The following is a 22575-nucleotide window of genomic DNA, read 5'->3' as shown; positions in this document are numbered from 1 at the left end:
AAGAAGCTGCAACTTACAGGATAGGAGAGACATTTAATTGGAAATCTGTTTAAAATCCTAGCTAATATGCACCCAGATATTTCAACTACCACAGAATGAATACAATGCAAATTCTTTCACTAAATATTAAAGGGCTGAATTCACCATTTAAGACACCAAGAGACCTCTAAGCACCAATGAAAAATGAACTTGTAAAAAGTTTCATTTAAATGTACACTGATTTTTTGTTGAGGGACATTTTTGTCATATCCAATTCCAGATAGTGTTTAGTGACTAATGTCCTAAATCTTTTCCCCAATTATTTTGATAAGTATTAGATGATATACCTGCATCTCCAAGAGATTTTAGGGGAAGAATGGGAAAAATGCATGCTCCTAATACTCTTACCAGATTCACAATTTGAAAAATCTTTGAAAAACACCCAATGACACTTCTGATCTAGTGTTCAGTTGGTGCACAATATCACAATAATTTCATTAGACGTATATTTGACAGCTATTGAAGCATGTGAATTTGAGCACAGACGTCTTTAGAGTTAACTGTTCTGTACTACAAATTGAACAAAATGCTTTGTGCAAATTGTTACTGCGGTTTGATATTCTAATTGCTAGTGGCAACATTGTTGCTTTATGCCTATTAATTATTTTGTTCCTGTGTTCTTCTAGCTACTACCCACCACTGTCAGAGAACAGAGGCTTGTATGCTGGGGCAACCATGCTTTCTTCTCCTAGCACTGAAGAGCTGTCACAGGATCAGGGAGATCGAGCATCACTTGATGCAGCGGATAGTGGCCGTGGCAGCTGGACTTCTTGTTCAAGTGGTTCCCATGACAACATACAGACAATACAGCACCAGCGAAGTTGGGAGATTCTTCCTTTTGGACATGCTCATTTCGATAGTTCAGGCGATGGGGCAGGACTGTGGGCCTCAGGCAGCCACATGGACCCGATGATGTTCTCCGATCATGGCACAAAGTATGGCAGGCAGAGTCAAGGTAGGGAGGGCCTTGATCAAGCACAGTCCAGAGCAAGCTGGGCATCCTCCACAGGCTACTGGGGAGAGGACTCTGAAGGTGATACAGGTACCATAAAACGGAGGGGTGGGAAGGATGTGTCAATTGAAGCTGAAACCAGTAGCATAACATCTATGACAGCAGAGGATTCAAAGCCAGTTCCCATGCCAGCTCATATAGCTGTGTCAACAAGTAATACAAAGGGTCTTATTGGTAAGTTTACCTTTGTCTACCACAAAGTATCCTACATATTTGCTATAAATATGAATTTATTTTACAAATATTTTTCCTTAATCTTTTTTTAAGCAAAACATATAGCCAGCTCATAGTCTTAACTTGTGTTTTGCTTTTTCAGTAAAGCCTTTTGTGCTGAAGTGATGCTTCCTCCTGCAGATATTCCATTGTTATTTTTTAGTTACTTTTTTTTTATCTTGCCTCAGAACTGCCCACATTTCAGTCATTAACATAAACTCTTGTTTTCTTTTGCTTTCTAGTTTGTTAACATGCTTAGGCCAATGTCTTCTAATATGAGGGTACAGTTTTCTCTCTGTGTGTATGTTAGTAATATAGCCCTAGTGTGCTTTGCCCTATACCTCCATGCAGTTGTTTAGCACAATTTTCTTCTATGCCTTAATCACTAATGCAGATTTAAACTTGTCTAGGGATATAAAAAGGTGAAGATGCTGGTGTTACAGAGCAGGAGATGAAAGGATTTGAATAAATCTTGCTATAGGATTTCAGGATATAAATGGGAAAGGGCTGTAGATCTGGAGTGGAGCACTGCATTGCATGCAAAAGGTCCAGGTTCAGTTGTCGGCATCTTCTGGGCTGACAAAAGACTCCTGTCTGAAACCCTGGAGAGCTGCTGCCAGTTAGCAATAAAACTGAACTGGATGGGCAAATAACCTGCCTTAGGAAATGCAGACTGTTTCCTATGTTTCTTTCCTGACAGCACACTTTTTTATGCCAGTTTGTATATGTCACAGATTTTTGTGTGTAGAATGACAAGGGGAACCCCACAACCTTCAACAGAAATATGGGAAAGGGTAAATGTCCCCCTGACACTGGCTAAACAGACTGGCAGTCCCTGGGATATATTCTTGACTTCACACTATTCTTTCTCTGTGACGTTTCGAGCACTCATCAGTTATATGCACAAACCAAAATGATTCAGTAATCAATAACAGTGGCTACTTCATTTTTACACAAACATGTATGCATGCAGATGCAGACAGAGAGATTTCTCTCCATCCTCCATTTTGGCAAGCAAGAAACATGATCACAGTTCATATTCCAACCAGGAAAAGGCATTCAGAGGATGGGTATGGAGCAGAACCAGTGAGGTGTGTGGCCAAGGGTCGACTAGAGTGGTCCAAAGGACTGCATTTAGTCCCTTGTCCTGAAATTCACATCCCTGGGCTACACGATTACATGATCACATAATGATCTTCCTGCCCTCACTTTTAAGTCGTTGTGTATTTTTGCCACCCCCCCCCCCCAATAATAGGGAGCACATTTCTTTGGCTTATCTTAAATATTTTACTTCCTGGATTTTAAGATTCCTTCTCACTTATTACAGCTAATTCATGTATTTATTCTTTATGTTGTTTTGTGAACCATCTTGGATAACTTCTTTTTGGAAAGAAAATATAGACATTGGAAAGAAAATATAGGCATTTAAAAGTATATTAATGATGCGTAAGGAAGGAGTACAGAACTCTGAACCTGAGCACAATATTATTTGAACTATAAATACTTTTTATTTTTATTTAACTATGCTGAGAGAATTAGGCAAAACATGAATCTTGTCAGAATATCACCTCAAGTGAGAGAACTGTATATACTTCAATATGCAAAGTGGGTTAGTGCTATTTCTCTTTTTTTGCTAGAAGATGAAAGCACAGTCATATATTGTCTATGCTTCACAGTGTCTTTTTATCAACTGTGTTCTTTACAAATCTAAGTTTGAGATTCTTTTTCAAGATGTCACCATGCCCTATATACATAATTTAAGTGTTATCACAAGCTGCTTTCTATAATTGGCTCAGGTTTTGTATTAGTTATCTTCTATTTCACTTGTTTTTCTTTGTAGCTTTGCTTATGTCTATGTTTTTAATTGCATAATATATATAAAATTAATAATGTAGGTGTATAGGTATTTGGTATGGCTGTGCCTGTATAATCCAGCCAGAATTAAACAGTTTTAGATTCCATTGATTTGAATGGGAAAGTTTTAACAATGTGCTCAACTCCCATTTGGACTCAGTGAAATGTAAATGCCTTTACTTTTGGGCTGCCTCATGTCCATACTGTGGTTGTTTTTAATGCCAAGTTGTTCAACTCCCTTGGAAGCACATCAGAGCTACCAAGATTATGACATAATAGAACTAAGTACAGGCATAGATAGTAGTTGTAACAAATATATGTAAATGATTATCATTGCTGATGATGCACTATTTTACTGCAGCTCGAAAAGAGGGCCGCTATCGTGAACCACCACCAACCCCGCCTGGTTATGTAGGAATACCTATTGCTGACTTTGCTGAAGGAGTTTCCCACCCAGCCCGAAAACCTCCGGATTACAACGTGGCACTTCAGAGGTCTAGGATGGTGGCACGGTCAAGTGAAGCCCCTGGGACTTCAGCTTCACAGCAGCAACCGCAGGGTCCTCCATCTAGCAGGCCTGTGGGCAAACCTCAGTGGCACAAACCAAATGAGTCAGACCCACATCTGGTTCACTATCAGTCTCAAGGGTTTTCCACAGAGGAGGATGGTAAACATCTTATAACATTTTGAAAATAATAAGTTAAGGGTTCGTTTCCATAAGTGCTTTTGCATCCAGAACAGTTATGCAGGTGCAAGAGAGGGCATGTACTTTTATCCAGCCCTGAGCTCAGAAGTGTTTCTGGCTTTGTTTCTTGTTCATATGTCGGAAGTGCTGGCAGCTCATCCAATCATTTATTGATTGTTTTTATGTGGTGTATATCTTGGTTCTGAGAGGGAGGATTTTCTATGGGCAGAATTCTTCTTTTGGTGTAAAATCCAAGATGTCTTCAAATACTTTGTAGACTAAAAAGCTGTAAAGTTTGCACTTCCTCTGCAGCACATCAATGCTCTCAGGATTTTAACTTAATATTGAGTCAAGTGCAGGGCCATGTAATGTTTGTAGCAAAGGTGTAAACATTAGAACTTTACTGCGTTGAATGTTAAAAACAGTCTGATTTGGTAAAATTAAAGTGGAGATGGCAAAGCAGCAAAATTATATTTTAATCTAAACGGTATATGGAAGAACCATGCTGAAAGAAACATAAGGTTCAGTATTTAGTTGAAAGAGATGTAAACACAGTGAGCTGGTTCACATGCAAAAGTAAAATTGTGGTTTAGCACTATGTATACAAACTCAAACAAAGGCTCTTGCTTCACCCCTTCAGCTTCTGCTGGACAGCCTGAGAACACTTTTGCTAGTATTTACTTCCAGTGTTAAAGAAACCTGACATTACTGATCAACTAGAGATTGGAGCTTAAAACAAACTCTGGTTAGTTTCTAAAGTGGGTTGGGGACATTTTTCTGACTGGTAGACCAAATCCTTATCTCCCCACCTCTGGAGGGTGTAATTTGACATGTGAGTAGTGCTGTCCACTTGTCAATCACCTGATGTCATTGGGGCATCAGGTAGCATTGTGCTTTGAAGCCTGCACTTTTGGGACTTCAAAGCACCATGAAGGGATATTTGAAAGCCCTTTTGCAAACAGCCCGACCAGTGGTTTAAAGTGTACTGCAGGACTTTGGCTGAGTATGCCTGTTACCAGCCAGATCCTATAACTCTCTGCTCACCAGGTGAACATGCTGCTGAAACAGATAACAGAGGGAGGTACTTTGCCCTTGTAATAAGCAGCTGATTTCACTCAGTGACATTAGCTGATGGACAAGTGGGCGTGCGAAATGGCCTTGTGGGTCAAGATTAGTCAGTGTGCCACAGGTTTGCCAGCCCTGTTCTAAACAGACCAACTTTAAAACCATAGGTTATGAAGCTGGCTTGTTTCAAAACATAATTTGGTTAGTTAAACTCTAATATCTGATTCCTATGTACCAACTAGCGAGAATTCATGGCTAGTATTTACCTTCTTTTCCAAAGTCCTGATCCTGGCTGCACAGGAGAGGGCATGGAGAGCGAATGTGCATGCTACACTATGGGTTTAGTGTTACAAGTGAACAAACCTAACATATAAATACATTGGCTATTTTAGTTCTAAATACCTTGAGATGTATTTACCTCCTATCCTGTTGTGTTTGCAGAAGATGAGCAAGTCTCTGCCGTCTGAGAACTGGGGCTTTCTGGATCCTGCGTGAGCCAACTTAAAGGAGAGCACAAGACGACGCCCCTAGTATAGGAGCCTTGGAACTCTAAAGGATGGTGGACCTGTTTGCCTCCTTCCCTGCCTTAAAGCAGCATGGGGCTTCTCCCCCTTCCTCCCGCACTCTTCTTCCCTTGCATGTGAAATACTGTGAAGAAATTGCCCTGGCTCTTTTCAAACCGTGTTGCTTGAAATGCACATTGCAGCGGTTTCCCAGCTACCACTGTTGCTGTCTGCCACATCACAGTACCATTCTAACTTCCAACATCTACACATCACAATGAATAACTGACTGCACTTCTCAAATGCCTGGAAGCATTTTTTAAAACCTTCCTCAGATCTTAATAACATTCAGAGGTATAGTGGGGTGGGGGCTGCTGAGGGCACCGGAGTTGCTGCTTCCTTCTCAGCCAGAGGAGTGTGGTGGCTTTATGCGCTGGCTCAGTGCTGCTTTTGCAGGCAACATGGGACCCTCAGTGTTCCCCTCAGGCACCCTCCAGTTAAAGGGCGCCCAGAAGAGATGTGGTGGCTTGGGCATCCTGCAGGTCCTGCACTGCCCTCAAAAGCAGTGTGGGGCCGGCACACGGCGCTGCTGCATCTCTCCAACTGTGAAGGATTCAGCAGCTCTGGCACCCTGTGCCCCCTCCCAAGACTGCACTCGGGTCGATGTCCCCCCCAGCACACCCCAACCTACACCTGTAATCGTGATTAAGATCTGAGGAAGGTTTTAAAGGCTTCCAGGCATTGGGGAAGTACAGTCAGTTATTCATTGTGATGTGTAGATGTTGGAAGTACACGTTTTTGATTCCCAACTAAGAAAAATGCTGACATGTATTTCTGGCTGGTTCAATGATGGAGAAGAGATACCCTTGCTCGGTTGTAAAGCCTTGGCCTATTTAGAATTTTTTAGTCCTCTCATACAGCTGTAATATGAATGATACTGTGATGTGGAAGACGGCAACAGCGGTAGCTGGGGAAAACTCTGCACTGTGCATTTCAAGCAACACAGTTTGAAAAGTGCCAGGACAATTTCTTCACAGTATTTCACATGCAAGGGAGAGATGTGGCGGCTCCATGCGCCGGCTCCACACTGTTTTGCGGCTTCTCGGTGCTTTTGCATGGTACCCAAGCTGCCACATCTCTTCTGGGTGCCCTCTAGCCAAAGGGTGGCTGAGGGGGACGCAGTGGCTTGAGCGCCCTACAGGTCCCACAATCCCCACAAAAGCAGTGTGGGGCTGGTGCATGAAGCTGCCACATCTCTCCCCTGCATGTGAAATACTGTGAAGTTATTGCCCTCCAGCTGAGAAGGATGCAGCAGCTCTGGCACCCAGCACCCCCCTCACAAGATTGCACCTGGGGCGACGCCCCCCCCAGCACCCCTCACTCTATGCCTCTGATTGTGATTAAGATCCGAGGAAGGACGGCTGAGAAGGACACAGTCATTCCGATGGCATACCCCACCCCACGGCGTGCCCTTTTGCCATTGTGTGGCACGCTCCCACCCACCCCAGGCACCACCGGGTCATGCCCTGCCGCTGATCACAATCCGTGCACTTCACCTCGTTGGGATAATGAAATCAACTAGTTGACAAGCTACATTTGGCCTTTACCCTACTAAGAGAAACATGTTGAATTCCTTCAAGTACACAGTGCTTGTTTGCTTGTTTACAATGCCTTTGTTGCTACTCTAAATGTTGTATTCGGGGGGGGGGGGAGTTACACTTGCATAATTTCAGTATTATTTTGTACTTTTTAAGAAGCGGTTTTTAAAAAGCTATAGTGCATCTAAGTAAGGGTGGTCTATAGGGAGGATTCGGCCTTTCATTGACCTTCAACCTTCATTTTTAGTGTTCCACACTTGGAGCACAGTTGATCAGTTTTGGAATTGCTGGTATTGCTAATTTGCATCTATATTGATGCAGGGCAATTAGTCTTGCATTTTAATAGATGCAAATCCATTTTGCATCCCTTTCCTGTGCCTTGAGGAATACAGAATGGTAAATAAAAACATTTGTCGCACTTTGACAAATGGCAATTCCATCTTTTACTTCAAATATTTTTTCCTTTTTATCATCCTTGTAATACACTAACAGTTGTCACACACAAATTATGAGGATAATACTACAGTTAAGGCAATGCAGGACACTGCAGCTAATGCCAACCCTTAATAGTGATGTAATAGGCTCTTTTTATTGGCTTTGCATTAGGAAGTGATACAACCTTTTTATAAAGAGGAGCAATCTCTGAAGATCTACCAGCCTTAGCAGTGCAAAAATATTCACAACTGTGGATTACTTTTATGGAACACTGCATGTATAGAGAAGGCCAATCGGGTAGCAATCACATGCTCACAGCTGCTATTAATCCTTGAGTGACTGAAATGAAATGACACCCCCTACTTTCTGTTTTTGTTTTGGTTTTGCACAGACTCCGGAAAAGTGAAGGCTGCCAATCTGAGCAGTACTCAGATGTGAGGAACTGCTGGTCTTGGAATTTTTTTTCATTGAACTCAGCTGATCATATTGATCAGTAGATAAACGTAAATAACTTCAACTTCTAAAGATCAAATTGCAGTGTTTTTTCACTGTATTGAATTATGTCAGTGCTTTATTTAATTATTCTCTTTCTCCTGTATTCATGGCTTTTGTCTTATTTGCTCATATATCACATTGTCAATTATACATTTGTAATTTTACATGTAATATGCATTTGCCAGTTTCATTATATAGGGTATGGACCACATGTGCATATAGCAAGACAGAACAAACCTAGCTGTATCACAAGTTGCACAAATGTTATATAGGCATTAAGTAATTGTAGACCATAGGACTGCTAATCTCAGTTCACTCTGTGATGTCAAGTGCAGAATGTACAACTAACTGGTGATTTCCTCATACTTTTGATACTACTTGTACCTGTATGTCTTTTAGAAAGACATTGGTGGAGTCTGTATCCCTTTTGTATTTTTAATACAATAATTGTACATATTGGTTATATATTTTTGTTGAAAATGGTAGAAATGTACTATGTTTATGCTTCTATCCAGTTTGTATGAAGCTGGAATATAAATAAATATAATGTTAATGATCTCCGTATTGTTTTGTCCTGTCTTGGATGTTTTCTTAGGCTTTGCTATTCATATATATGGGAGAGAACTGCATGTGCAGCTGTGCTTGCTAATCTCTGTGCCACTACTAGAGGCTGTCCTGAGCTAGTATAGCGACGCCAGCAGATCTTTAGCTTATACAATGACATTTCACCAAGACCTGTAAAGCCCTGGCCTTATATAACGACAGCTACGCTAATGTTCACTAAATGATGCTAATGAATTAAGACTCAGCTCCTTGGCATCATGTTTGTTTTAAAACCAACTCTAGAAGAATGCAGCCTTCAACCCTTTTGTTGCCTTTTCTCAGCTTGGTGCTCCTTTCTTTCCTAACTATGTTTCCAACAATTCACAGTCAATGTTGACAGATTTACAAAACCACTTAAGCCCCATTCTCAATAAAACTGTATCTGAGCAGTACTATTTCAGGTGGGGGTTCAGATGTCTGAGTGCTCCTCAGTAATAATGGAAATCCCTGTAAATAGAAAAGCAGGTGCCAGGGAAATACAGTTGTTAAAACCTAGTCTTCTTCCTGACATGGCAATTTTCTATGTGAACCAATTAAAAAAAAATGAAGAAGCATTATACCATATGACACACACACCCGTGCTGATAAAGCCAAGATACAGAATTACCATTTAATTAAAACTTGACCTTGAGAGGATTACTGTGAGTCGCCAGTGTAAACATACATACGTACATCATTTTACTTGCATGCCACCTTTCCACGGTTAATAGCCATGCTCCAGGTGGCTTACACCATGAAAAGAAATGCACAATTCAAAATACAGCAAAAGTAGTCATAAGGGATAAATAAAACATCAAAAAGTACCAAACCAAACCAAACAATTTCCACATAAATCATAATAAAGGTACAAAAGAAAACTGCACAAATTAATATCAATAACAGCCCCTCAGCAAAAAGCCCTAAGCAATAATAATAATAAATAAACTTTTATTTATATTCGGCCCTCCCCAGCTGAAGTTGGGCTCAGGGCAGCTAACAATGCTCCCACCCAGAGTCTGTTCAGCAGCCTTATCATCAGACAGCGCCCCCCCCCCCAGACAGTTGGAAGAAGGCAGGGAGATCAAATAAAAATGTTTACATAAAAACCACTGTAAGCAGATGGAAATATTGGCAGGATTTTGATTTCACTTGTAGTGTAAAAATGACCATGGGAAATATCGATTGATATACTAGATGCAGAAGATGCCGTTTAAGATGTTTAAAATGGGGATCCAGGGAGGGGTGGGGGGGTTAGTCCTGAGATTTGGAGGAATCTCTGTATATGAATATGTATATGAATTTTTTAAAAATAAATGTATTGGAAAATCGAATAAAAATGTTTATTTTAAAAAAAGAAAGGAAGGGAGGAAGAAGGCAGGGAGCAGGCCTTGCAAGACTCACAGCCAAAATGATATTCCAGCAGTAAATGTAATCCTTTATTCTCTGGCCGGAATAACTACTCTTTCAACATGGGTGCTTTCTTCCCAACCATCCCCCCCCCCCCCGCCATCCCTCTGCTGCAATGGTCAAAATCCCCTCCAAACATTCTTCTCCCTCATCTTTGATTGTCCTTAAAGGTGCTTTTCATTTTTTTCCTGTCAAGTCCCCTCCTGCAGCAAAACACTCCCACTAGAAAATATATAGCCTGAAATATCTGTTAATGTACAAATACATGATACAAAGGCAGGGTGGATTTGATTTAAATTACTAGTCAGTAAGACTTGATTTACATCGGACTTCCGGTGGAGCGCGTCTCCGGAGCGAGAAGGGTTTCGGCGAGAGCGCGAACCCGGTCCTACAAGGGAGGCAAAAGGGGGTGCAGAAGGGCGCAAGCACCCCAGAAAACACGTCCGGAGGGTGTCCGGAGGTACAGGGGCCCAGCAGAGACTGGACGCGGCTCGCTCCGCCGTCAGGTAACCCCTAAAAAGGTGAAGAGCACGGCGGCGCTGAGCAGCAGGTCCGGGGCAGCCATTTCTCCCCTCCCTAGTAGCGGACAGCCCATGTCTCGCAGAAGATTAGCGCTCCGCTTTCAAACGCAGGAATCCGGGGAGTAAGCTGAATCTGAAGGTGCAACGATTCGGAACAGAGAAACCCGGCAAGTAACAGAAGGATTATAGAGTTCAGCCTTTATAAGGAATCAGCGAACACGCAGGAAAGCCTCAGAGCGGAGAAAGCGAAGTGAGTTTCCCCCTAGAGAATACTTTGTTTCCCTGAAAGACTCTCTGAAAGACTCTCTATTACAACATCTGGCAACATATTAATAACTTAAGAGAGCTTTAAAATCAGGGAACAGAGGGCGAGGCCATTAAACTGGGACCGTCTAAGGGACTTAGGGGATGGTGAGAAGCCCCCCCCCCTCGCGCTGCTTACAGTAAAGTGAGAACGGAGGAGCGGAAAGAGAAAGCGCAGACGCCATTACGAGGAAGGAAAAAAGCAAAACGCGGTTGGGGCTTGCTAACAAAGACTACCAGCATTACGGATTAACCTGGTCCTAAATTTTCAGCTGTATATCCACTCATTTGAGGATACCACAGTGTTGAACTGGGAAGGTTTATGATCTCCGATGACTACTCAATGACTGGTCAACAGTCCCCCACCCTCTGATGTCGGAATCTTCAGACTGCCTATGTGGAGAAATTGTTTCTGGAACGGAGCAGTATTAGAGAGTGCCACCTAGCGGACAGAGTATACTATTACGTTTTGGATTTTTCCTCTTTTTTTTCTTTCTTTCTTTTTTCTTTCTTTCTTCTCTTGTCTCCTTCTCCCTCTTTCTTTCTCTCTCTCTTCGGTGCACCATATCTGCCTCCCATATGTTTTTGGTCTTCACCCAGCTTGAACTGCGGGGTTTTTGAAGCGTGAACCACCACCCTTCGACCTCTGACTGTAATATTCCTCACTGTTCCTACAAGAGTTTAAAAACTTTGGGAACTTTATGGAACCTTCAAAGTAGGTTTATTGTGAAAGGAACTAAGTTGATTTAAGTGAACTATCTAAGGACTGTCAATCTTCCGGGTTGGGAAAAAACAAGGACAAACGGGCATCGGTTAATAACTGTCAGAAACCAAGATTCTGTACTATATCGAATAGTGGGTGTTCAAATATAGCAAGAATGTCAAATACTGGGAAAAGACCTGAAGGGGGAACACCAATGGATAGGAAGGGATCTAAACAAGAAGGGGATTTTAGAGCAGAGATCTTAAAAATGTTCGCGGAGATAAAACAAAGTGAAAAAAATGTAGAGCTTAAGTTAGAGCAAGTAGAACATAGAATTGAGAAAATGGATAAAAAGATAGATGAAACAGTTAACGAATTGAAAGGCCAATTAAAAGAGGTATTTAGGAGGACACAGGCAGTGGAGGAAGGTTTAAAGAAGACAAGATCAGAAATGAAGGATGTGAGGCGTGAGGAGGATAAGATAAAAGCAGAGATACAGGAGCTGAATAAATGCCAAGAGGATATGAAAGACTTAATTGCGATGAATGAACTAAGACAGAGGGAATCTAATCTGAGGCTGAGAGCCGTGCCCGAAGTACAAGGCGAAAATATAAAAGAGATACTGATAACAGAATTAGCCTGCTGGTTAGAGATTCCAACAGAAGAGATTGAGAATGCAATACAATCTGCATTTAGACTAAAAGCCAAACCAGCCAGAAACAAAAAACTTGTAGGAGACTGTTTAGTTACATTTAAAGAAAGGGAAATGAGGAATAAAATCTTGCTTAAAAATAGAGAGAAAAGGCTGAATATTGGCGGAAATTATATAATAATTTTTAAAGACATTCCAGTCAGGCTATTAAAACGCAGAGAATCATATAAAGAATTGGTACAGACACTGAAAAGAAATAACATCGAGTTTAAATGGGAGTTCCCCGAAGGAATCTCCTTCACCTATAGGAGTAAGAGACAAAAACTGACAAACCCGGAAGAAACTGGCAAATTCTTAAGGAAATATAAAGAATTAAAAATACAAAAAGAAGAAGAAAGAAGTGAGGAGGCAGAAGGGGGGAAAAACTCAGAAGAAGAGGCGAAAAGGACAGGGGGAGAGGAAGGGGAAGGAGAGGAAGAGGCAGCGGGAGGAGTCTAGAAGAAGAAAGTAGTTCTTTTTTTTTTCTTTTTTTTTCTCTTTTCTTTTTTACCAAGGTAATTCACAATGGTGCTAAGAGTCTGGAGTTGGAATGTTAACGGGATGAACGACAAGGGAAAGAGGAATAAAATTGAGCATATCTTAAAGAAAGAATGTTTAGATATCATTTGCCTGCAGGAAACCCACATAGCAAGGAAGCATAAAAGAGTTCTGACTAATAAAAGACTAGGGAACGAGTTTGTATCATCTGATCGAAGTAAAAAAAGGGGGGTGGTCATTTACATTAACAAACAAATCGCAGCGCAACAAATTTATAAAGACGAGGAAGGGAGGATAGTAGTAGTTCAAATTAACTGGCAGGGAGAGAAGGTAGTAATAGTGGGGACATATGCGCCCAATGATAATAAATCGGAGTTTTACAGGATGTTGGAAGGAAAGTTGCTTGATTATGCCGATCAAAAAATTATATTATTAGGAGATAAGAATGGTGTGGTGTCGCTAGAGATGGACAGGCTAAGGGACGGAAAGGGCAAAGAAGGGAAGCTACCGAAAACCTTTTTTTCATTGGCTCAAAACTGCAATCTGGTATACATTTGGAGATTTAAATACCCCCTGGAAAAACAATACACTTTCCACTCAGAATCTAAAGATTCATCTTCAAGATTAGATCAGATATGGATCTCGTCAGAATTAGTCCCAAGATCTGTACGGGTGGGGATCCAAGCCAAAACTATTTCAGACCATAACCCAATAAAAATGGAACTGAAAGGGCTGGAAGGAAGATCATACAGATGGAAAATGAAAGATTATCTGTTAGACGATCAAGAGATAGTAGAGAAAGCCCAAAAAAGGTTAAAGGAATACTTTGAGGACAATTTAGGCAAAGATACAAAACCAAAGGTAGTGTGGGATGCAGGCAAGGCGGTGATGCGGGGCTTTTTCATTCAACAGAGTGTAATTAAGAACAGAAAAAGAGAAAAAGGGAGAAAAGAGATTCTACAACAAATATGGGATAATGAACAAAAATTAATTAAAAACCCCAAAAATAAGAGAATAAAAGAGAACATTAAAGTTCTACAATCTCAATATGCAATGCTGATAAATAGGGAGATAGAATGGAAAGTTAAAAAACTAAGACAGAGGAGTTTCGAATATGCTAATAAATCAGGGAAGCTATTAGCTTGGCAACTCAAAAAGAGGAAGGAACAAAATACAATAAATAAAACTGTGGTGGAGGGAGAAGAGATAAACAAACCTAAAGAAATAAGGAAAGCCTTTTTGGATTTCTATAGAGGACTTTTTAGAAATACTGAAAAGAATAACCTGAGAAAAATAGAAAGATACCTAAAATATAAGAATATAAATAAGATCTCTACAGTGGAGAAAGAGAAACTGAGTGCCCTAATTGAGGTAGAAGAAATTAGAGCAATTATAAAAGATTTAAAAAAAGGGAAAGCCCCTGGCCCAGACGGGTTTACCGGCAGATACTATAAAGAGATGGAATTAGTTCTGCTGACCCCACTGCAAGAAGTAATGAACAATATCCTCAAAGAAAGAGAAATACCTGAGACATGGAAGGAGGCATTAATTACATTAATTCCCAAACAAGATGCAGATCTACAACAGATTAAAAATTTCAGACCGATTTCCTTATTAAACATAGATTATAAGATCTTTGCGGGAATCCTGGCAAGAAGACTAAAAGATATTTTGGTAGAAAGTATACATAAAGACCAAGCGGGCTTCCTGCCGGGTAGGCACATGAAAGATAACATAAGGAATATAGTTAACATCATAGAATACTTAACAGACAGGTGTGACAAGCAAGGTCTGCTGTTGTTTGTGGACGCTGAGAAAGCATTTGATAACGTGATTTGGGATTTTCTGTTGAAACAACTGGAATATATGGAAGTGGGCACTGAATTCTATAATGGGATAAAGGCAATTTACACCGAACAGAGGGCAAGGTTGATAATAAACAATGTGGAGACTGCAGAAATGATAATAACAAAGGGAACAAGACAGGGATGCCCGTTGTCCCCACTGTTGTTTATAATGGTGTTAGAAGTCCTCCTAAATTCAATAAGAAAAAACAAAGGTATAAAAGGAGTAATGGTTGGGCAGAACGAATATAAAATCAGGGCATTTGCGGATGACTTGGTCGTAACAATGGAAGACCCAATAGACTCAATAAAAGAGGCACTTGAAGAATTTGACCAATTTGGAAAAGTGGCTGGCTTCAAATTAAATAAAAGGAAAACCAAAATATTAGTTAAGAATATGCAAAGCGATACAGTTGAAGAAGTACAAAGAGAAACCGAAATAGAGGTGACCAGGAAGGCAAAATATCTAGGAGTATGGGTAACGTCAAAAAACATAGATCTATTTAAAAATAACTATGAAACAGTATGGAAAGGAGTCAACAAAGATATTGAAACATGGGGCAGACTAAAACTGTCATTTTGGGGCAGAATAGCTACAATCAAAATGTCTGTACTTCCTAGATTATTGTTTTTGTTCCAAAATATCCCTGTGGTTAAAGGTACAAAGATATTTAAAGACTGGCATAGGAAGATTTCTAAATTTATCTGGCAGGGCAAGAAACCAAGAATAAAATTTAAATTGCTGACTGATGTGAAGGAAAGGGGAGGTTTTGCCCTGCCAGACTTGAAGCTATATTATGAGGCGTCATGCCTATGCTGGGTAAAAACTTGGATAAAACTGCAAGACAAGGAAGTGCTAGACTTAGAGGGACACAACAACCGATTTGGGTGGCATGCCTATTTATGGCACGGGCGGAGGAAAGTGCATAAAGACTTTGGAAATCATATATTTAGGGGTCCACTGATTGAGGTATGGGAGAGGTATAAAGACATGCTAGAACCCAAAACTCCCCACTGGCTGTCGCCACTAGAAGTCATGAGTGCCAAAAAGATCAATATGAGGACTAACTGGGCTACTTACGAACAACTGTTAATTAAAGAAGAAGGAAAGTGGAAAATGAAGCCGTACGAAATGGTTAAGGACCAAGTCCATGACTGGCTGCATTATTTCCAGATCAATGATATGTTTAGGAAAGATACTAAAGATAAAGGATATGCCGATAAAAATTCCAGATTCCAAAATGAGATATTGAACAATAATATAAAAACCTTGTCTAAAATGTACAATCAGTTACTGGATTGGAATTTAATTGACGAGGAAGTTAAGTCAGTAATGACATACTGGGCAAGAGATTTAGGCCGTAACATCTACTTTGAAGAATGGGAAAAACTCTGGAAATACCATCTTAAGTTCACTGCCTGTGTGACATTGAAGGAAAACTTAATGAAAATGTTCTACCGTTGGTATATGACCCCTGTAAAACTAGCTAGGATGTATGGATCCTGTAATAAGTGCTGGAAGTGCAAGAAAAGGGAGGGGACCTTCTACCATATGTGGTGGGAGTGCCAGAAGGTTAAAGGGTTCTGGGAGAGTATATATAACGAAATGAAGAAAATTTTGAGATATACCTTTGTTAAAAAACCAGAGGCCTTTCTGTTGGGATTGGTAGGAAGGGAGATAAAGAGGGAAGATCACAAGCTGTTCCAGTACGCAACAACGGCAGCAAGAGTCTTATTGGCTAAAAACTGGAAATCAGAGGGTCTACCGACAATCGAGGATTGGAGATCAAAACTATTAGAATATGCGGAGATGGATAGGATGACAGGGAAAATCAGATATTTAAAGGATCAGAGGTTTACTAAAGATTGGGAAAATTTCACGAACTATCTGGAAGATCTAAGCGATGGACAGATAACTCTAGTGGGTTTTAAAGGAGCTCTGTAAAAAGTAAAGGGTACTGTCTAAAGAGAAACGGGAGAACTAGGATGAATAATGGCATTACAAACTAAGAACTGCGAAATTACAAAAAAGATTAGTATGGATGATTTGTGGAAAGGTTGAAGGAAGTCACATTTAAAAATCTGTGAAAGTAATAATTGAATCTGTATATTTTACTTTTGTATTTTGAATTATGTAAACTAATAAAAATTATGCATTGAAAAAAAAAAGACTTGATTTACATCACACTTTTTTTTACAGAAAGACTAATTCTTGGTGGTTTAATCTTAATATTTACAACCAGATGAAGGTTTCATTTCTGGAATAATAAATTTTCAGAGTAGTTTTTACACTTATATAAAAAAATCATGAGTTATACTATTAGAAATACATAGATAATTATGAAATTATTGTGAGGTTTAATAACTTTATATTTGTACTTTATTGGAAGGAGAAAAATAATCATTTCCTTAATAACAATTTAAACAATGTATTTAACTAAATCAATAATATAGCATATGTATCCATGTTTGTTAACTGATGTGGTTGAACTTAAAAAATAAACAAACTTAGACTGAGTTTTAGCACACATGAAAAACTTAAAACAAATCCCTATTTCCAGTATAGCCTTTGGACTATACTGTAACTTAAACAGAAAAATATCTTTAGAAAGATTTTTCCTCCAAAAGCATTTTATTTTAAAAATCCGATTTAAATTTTAAAAAATCCAATTTAAATAAAAAATCTGATCTTTTAAAATTTAAATCATTGATTTTCATCCATCCTGTACAAAAGCTTGTTTTTAAATGAAATCCTTCACTAAATGTGTTCAATATACCCATGCCAGCACCCAAAACTCTTTGCATGCTGAGATAACAGGGCAGGGAAAACAAAGTTGGCAGGGGAGAGGAGGAAAATGTCTTCCTCTGCTAAGGGAAAAGAAACTGAGATGTTGAAGGAAGTTAGAAAGTGAGGTAAAAGGCTAATATATAACATAATCAACAACAGACAAACCGGGAATGGAAAAGGGGGGATATCAGAAGAAGCAGGACAAGAAAGTGAATGTACCTGGCCATGGAAGAGAATATGGGAGAAAAAACCACAAGAGATGCGTAAAATATTTTTGAGAGACTGGGTGGAAATACGGAAATATAAAAGCAAATGCTTTCCCCACTTAAAGCTGGATCAGCTTTCCCAATGCCACCAGAAAAAGTGCCACTGTTTAGCACGAGGAAAACTGATGTGGTGGATTCCTTGCAAGGAAAATGCTGAGGTAAAAAGTGTTGGTTTCTGCTTCCTTCACTGAGCAGCGAAGTGCTTGTCACAAGACAATGTTTACATTCCACAGTCAAGTGCTGTTGGGTTTTCTCACGGGAAAGGAGACTGGATGTGACGTACACTGGTTTCCTGTTTTTTTTTACTGTTCTTTGCAGTTCAGTGTGATTCTCTCCGTGCTTTAGAGGAGAGAGGATGCCTTTCTCTGCTCCGGCAGAGGGAAGATGTTTTTCTGTAAATTACCAGCTTTGAAGTGTAAATAAAGTAATATAGAGCATGTTGGCATGTACTCCTCATCATTCCGCTGTGCACTGGACACTGCTTATCTCCAACATTTGGTTCCGGGCCCAGAAAAACGCAGTGTTTTGAGAATGGACTCCAGAAGTCGGGCTCCTGGCAAAGGAACAAAGGAGCAAAGAATTGGAGTGCCGGCAAAGGATCGGAATGCAGAGGGACAGATCGGAACGGAATCTGCTCTGCACGTCAAGATGATTTGATGAGGTATGTGCTACAGCTCCGGGCAGCCTGCCAGCTTCTAATTAATGGCTTTATGGCTGGACTTTGAACTTTTATAGCCGGTTTTGCCGTGGCACAGGCAAAAGGCTAGAAGGATAAATTTTTCCTATGCTGGGGGAAATCGAAAGTAAAGCAGCTGCAGCAATGTCGCAGCATGAATTTAAGACAGCAGAGAGAACTTTCACTTTTGAACTTGCCTTTGGAATGCGGTTTGAAGCAGCTGCAGATAAGCAAAGCAGTTAAGCAGAATCTGAGACATGAGCTGCAACAGAGAGGACTCAACTTTCCAGAGGAAGTGTATTCCTTTATGATACTACAATCTTTGGGTTCAGGTTGGGAGTCTGTTGCGACTCAGATTGCTGTACAGCCAACTGCTCAGCTAACAGTGGACTATGTTACTGCCGTGATATTGAATGAAGCGGATCGCCGGGGTGCTAGCTGCATCAACAAGGGGGAGACTTCACAGACGTCATCCCATAGAGCAGTGGAACCACCAGATGGCGCCAAAGCTTTGAAGGCAGTGAAATGCTACACGTGTGGACGTCTAGGCCATATGAAGAGGGAATGCAGATATCCCAGGGCCAAGACAGAGCAGCGCAGCGAAAGCTCATCGCGTGGAAAAGGCCGAGGCAAAGGCAAAGGTCCGGTGTCCAGGACAACGCAGCACAAGGCAATGGTCTCACGCTTCACTCCAAAGGTTGCAGAGGTCCAGAAGACATCTAGATCTTTCTTCGTTGTTGATTCAGCGGCGACCCACCACATGTGCAACGATAAGCGACTGTTCGTGTCTTTTACACCGCAGGAAGGTGCGATTCACCAGACGGATGACCACACAATTCCCAGTAAAGGCTACGGAACTGTTGTTCTTCACAGTTTGGACTTATCGATACAGGATGTGCTTTATGTGCCAGATGCTAAGCATAATCTGCTCAGCGTTGGACAGCTGAATGAGCGGAAAATTGACGTTTCTTTAAGAACAAAAGGTGCATCATCACAAAGAAAAATGATTATGTATTGCATGCTGAATATGTTGATCGTTTGTATGTTTTGTATTTTGATGATGTTGTGCAGGATGACACTTGTTGCATTGCAGGTTCTAACAAAAGTTTGCATGCAGAATGTATTCACGATTTTCATCGAAAATTTGGTCATTTGCATTTTGAGGCAGTATCTAAAATGCCTGCCTTGGTTGAAGGTATGACTATTAAACCCTGCAGGTACCACATGAAGTGCAAGGCATGCGCAGCAAACAAGGTAAAAATGGCTGCGAAAGGTAAGATGTCTAGTAGGCAAGCTACAGAACCATACCAGGTTGTTCATGCTGATTTGGTTGGACCACTAGCGCCCTCTTTGGGTGGAAACAGGTACTTCATGGTTCTCATTGATGCATTTTCCAGGTATATTTATGTGTACAATCTCAAGCAGAAATCAGAGGCTTTTCCAAGGTTCAAGGAATTCTGTGCTTGGTTGGGAAATGTGCATGGTAAGAAGGTAAAGACTCTTTTCAGTGATCGCGGGGGAGAATTCACTTCTCAGCAGTTTGAAGCTTTTCTGACTGAGAAAGGAATTCAACACGATTTGTCTAGTCCTCGCTCGCCATGGCAGAATGGACTTGCGGAACGAGCAAATCAGACATTGCTTCAAGGGTTAAAAACCTTGCTGCATGATGCCAATCTTCCAGAGAGTTATTGGGCCGAAGCTCTCTCATGTTTCACTTACAGTTATAATCGCAGGTTATCTTCAGCGATTGGTTGTACCCCCTATGAGAAGATGTTTGGCAAGAAGCCATACATCAAACACATGAAAATTTTTTGGTTCTGACATGTGGGTTCACTCACCACAAAACTCCAAGTTAGACAAGCGTGGATTGCATGGTATCTTTCTAGGTTATCAGAAAGGGTCTTACAGAATAATGATGACTGACTCTAAGGAAATTAAGCTCACAAGAAGTGTTGAGTACAATGCCAAGTGGGGGGAGAATGTGGGAATTTTCCAATGTTATCCTGATGACAGTGATGAAACTGAGGATAGTCAAAAGCAACCGCAACAACCCACACCCACTGATGAAGGTTCTGAGTCTGAGTCTGAAACTGAATCGGGTGATTCAGAGGATTTCAAGAGTGCGAAAGCCTCTATGCGACCCTCTGAAAGCTCTGATCAAGAATTGGAGGAACCATTGTTCACAATAGGTCACTTTTCTCCTAAGAAGGAAGAGGAGAGTGTTGAAGACTTAAGGCTAATTCGCAGGTCACAGAGAGCAACAAAAGGCAGACCTCCAAAGAGATTTGCTGATGAGTTTGCTAAGATAGCAGTAACAGCTGTTAAAAGCTCCAAGAAGGTGTTTGAACCTTCAAGTTTCCAAGAAATCCAGGATTTGGATTCAAAGGAAGCTGAGCCATGGTTAAATGCCATGAAGGCTGAGCTTGATTCCTTGGAAAGGAACAAAACATGGGACCTTGTTCCAGTAGTTCCAGGAATGAAACTGCTTGGAAGCAAATGGGTCTTCAAAGCGAAGACTGATCAAAATGGCAAGATAGTCAGACACAAAGCCAGATTGGTAGCCAGAGGTTTTGCACAGGTACCAGGTGAAGACTATCACGAGACCTACTCACCCACCGTGAGGTATGAGAGCATTAGGCTTATGCTCAAGCTAGCTACAGAAGAGAATCTACACATTAGTCACCATGATGTGAATACAGCTTTTCTGTACGGATCTCTAGATGAATCACTTTATATGCTTCCACCTGATGGCGTACAGGTAAAACAGGGATTTGTTTGTGCTCTGAAGAAGTCCCTTTATGGTCTCAAACAAAGTGCACGGTGTTGGCACACAAAACTCACTGAAGTATTGTTTTCTCTAGGTTTTAAGCAAGGGAAAGCTGATCCATGTGTATTTGTCAAAGAGGAGGGGCAAAAGAAACTGTATTGTTTGTTTTATGTTGATGATCTTTTATTCTTTTGGAAGGATGTCACAATGTACAATAATGCCCTAGCTCAATTGAAAGAGCACTTTGACATGAAAGATCTTGGTGAGGTAAACAACTACCTATCTCTGGAAATAGAGAGAGATCAAGATGGTAACATTCTAGTACACCAGTCACGTAAAATTGCTGATGTGTTAAGCAAACTAAACCTGATGGATGCTAACCCTGTAGACACACCGATGACAACAGGTTATCAGGTAGATGACACTGGAGAAGCATTTTCTGATACTACACTGTACAGAAGTGTGCTAGGCAAGCTAAACTTCATTGCCAGATGTTCAAGACCTGACATTGCTGTTAGCTGTAATTTGCTAAGCAGACAAGTCAACAATCCTACTGTTAAGGATTGGAAAGCTCTGAAACGCATAGCGCGGTATTTGAAAGGCACTATGCATTACAGACTGAGATTTAACAATCAGAAGTCTGGTGGTCTTGAGATATTTGCAGATGCAAGTTTTGGAAGTGACACTACAGACAGGAAAAGTACGTCTGGAGTTTGCTATAAGTACAATCAGGGTCTATTTGATTGGTCATGCAAGAAGCAAACAACAGTTAGTTTAAGTACTTGTGAAGCTGAACTGAATGCACTGTCTTATTCACTTAAGGATTGTGAATGGTTGTTACAATTGTGCAAAGACATGAAAATTCCTGTCAAATGTCCAATCCAGGTTTACCAGGACAACAAAGCATGTTTGGCTTTGCTGAATTCTGAAGGTTGTAAGCAAAGCACGAAGCACTTGCAATTAAAGTTGCAACATGCTAGGGAACGTATTCAAAAGGGACTCGTAACGGTGTCCTATATGCCAGGTAATGAAATTCCTGCTGATGTATTGTCCAAGATTGTATCAAGGGATCAACACTGTACCTATGTGCAGAAGTTGGGTTTGTACTGATATTGTACGAACACGCTGCCCAGTGATGTTCACAGAAAGGGGGAGGATGTTGGTTTCTGCTTCCTTCACTGAGCAGCGAAGTGCTTGTCACAAGACAATGTTTACATTCCACAGTCAAGTGCTGTTGGGTTTTCTCACGGGAAAGGAGACTGGATGTGACGTACACTGGTTTCCTGTTTTTTTTTACTGTTCTTTGCAGTTCAGTGTGATTCTCTCCGTGCTTTAGAGGAGAGAGGATGCCTTTCTCTGCTCCGGCAGAGGGAAGATGTTTTTCTGTAAATTACCAGCTTTGAAGTGTAAATAAAGTAATATAGAGCATGTTGGCATGTACTCCTCATCATTCCGCTGTGCACTGGACACTGCTTATCTCCAACCCATTTCCAAAGATTGATTTGATACCAGTAGAAAATCATGCAAGAGATTGCCAGCTCCTTGTGCCAAAGTCTGCCTTGCCACCATTTTGTAACTTCTTCTGCCCCTGCACCACCATTTTGTGACTGCTGGGCCTCAGTCATTGTCA

General features: G+C 40.8%; 2 protein-coding genes and 1 long non-coding RNA gene across 17 annotated transcripts in view; 2 read left to right on the top strand and 1 right to left on the bottom strand.

Annotated features, from left to right (window-relative positions):
• Window positions 1-8457, top strand: part of RAPGEF2 (Rap guanine nucleotide exchange factor 2) — a 148689-nt gene extending 140232 nt beyond the window's left edge. For 5 of the 12 annotated variants that reach the window (XM_083755300.1, XM_083755301.1, XM_083755296.1 and 2 more), the window contains 3 exons: window positions 666-1225; window positions 3480-3785; window positions 5310-8457. In XM_083755300.1, the coding sequence (XP_083611426.1) occupies window positions 666-1225; window positions 3480-3785; window positions 5310-5335 (892 nt within the window). In that variant the 3' untranslated portion in view covers window positions 5336-8457. The remainder of the gene's footprint in view (window positions 1-665; window positions 1226-3479; window positions 3786-5309) is intronic. The other 7 variants (XM_083755303.1, XM_083755297.1, XM_083755302.1 and 4 more) reach the window with 4 other exon arrangements.
• LOC310852570 lies at window positions 7072-17625 on the bottom strand. Its single transcript, XR_014568275.1, has 2 exons — window positions 16637-17625; window positions 7072-10217 (listed from the first exon to the last, which is right to left on the bottom strand). It is a non-coding gene; the product is annotated as an uncharacterized lncRNA (long non-coding RNA).
• The window catches only part of LOC310852479 (uncharacterized protein), a 151813-nt gene continuing 137819 nt past the window's right edge, over window positions 8582-22575 (top strand). For all 4 annotated transcript variants that reach the window (XM_083756072.1, XM_083756071.1, XM_083756070.1 and 1 more), the window contains exon 1: window positions 8582-9346. The gene's annotated coding sequence lies outside the window, so the exon portion shown is untranslated. The remainder of the gene's footprint in view (window positions 9347-22575) is intronic.

The sequence above is a fragment of the Podarcis gaigeae genome (genome assembly GCF_964106915.1).
Source record: "Podarcis gaigeae genome assembly, chromosome: 9".
NCBI lineage: Eukaryota > Metazoa > Chordata > Lepidosauria > Squamata > Lacertidae > Podarcis > Podarcis gaigeae.
The sequence above is the reverse complement of the archived record's forward strand: the minus strand, read 5'-3'. Positions and strand labels throughout refer to the sequence as shown.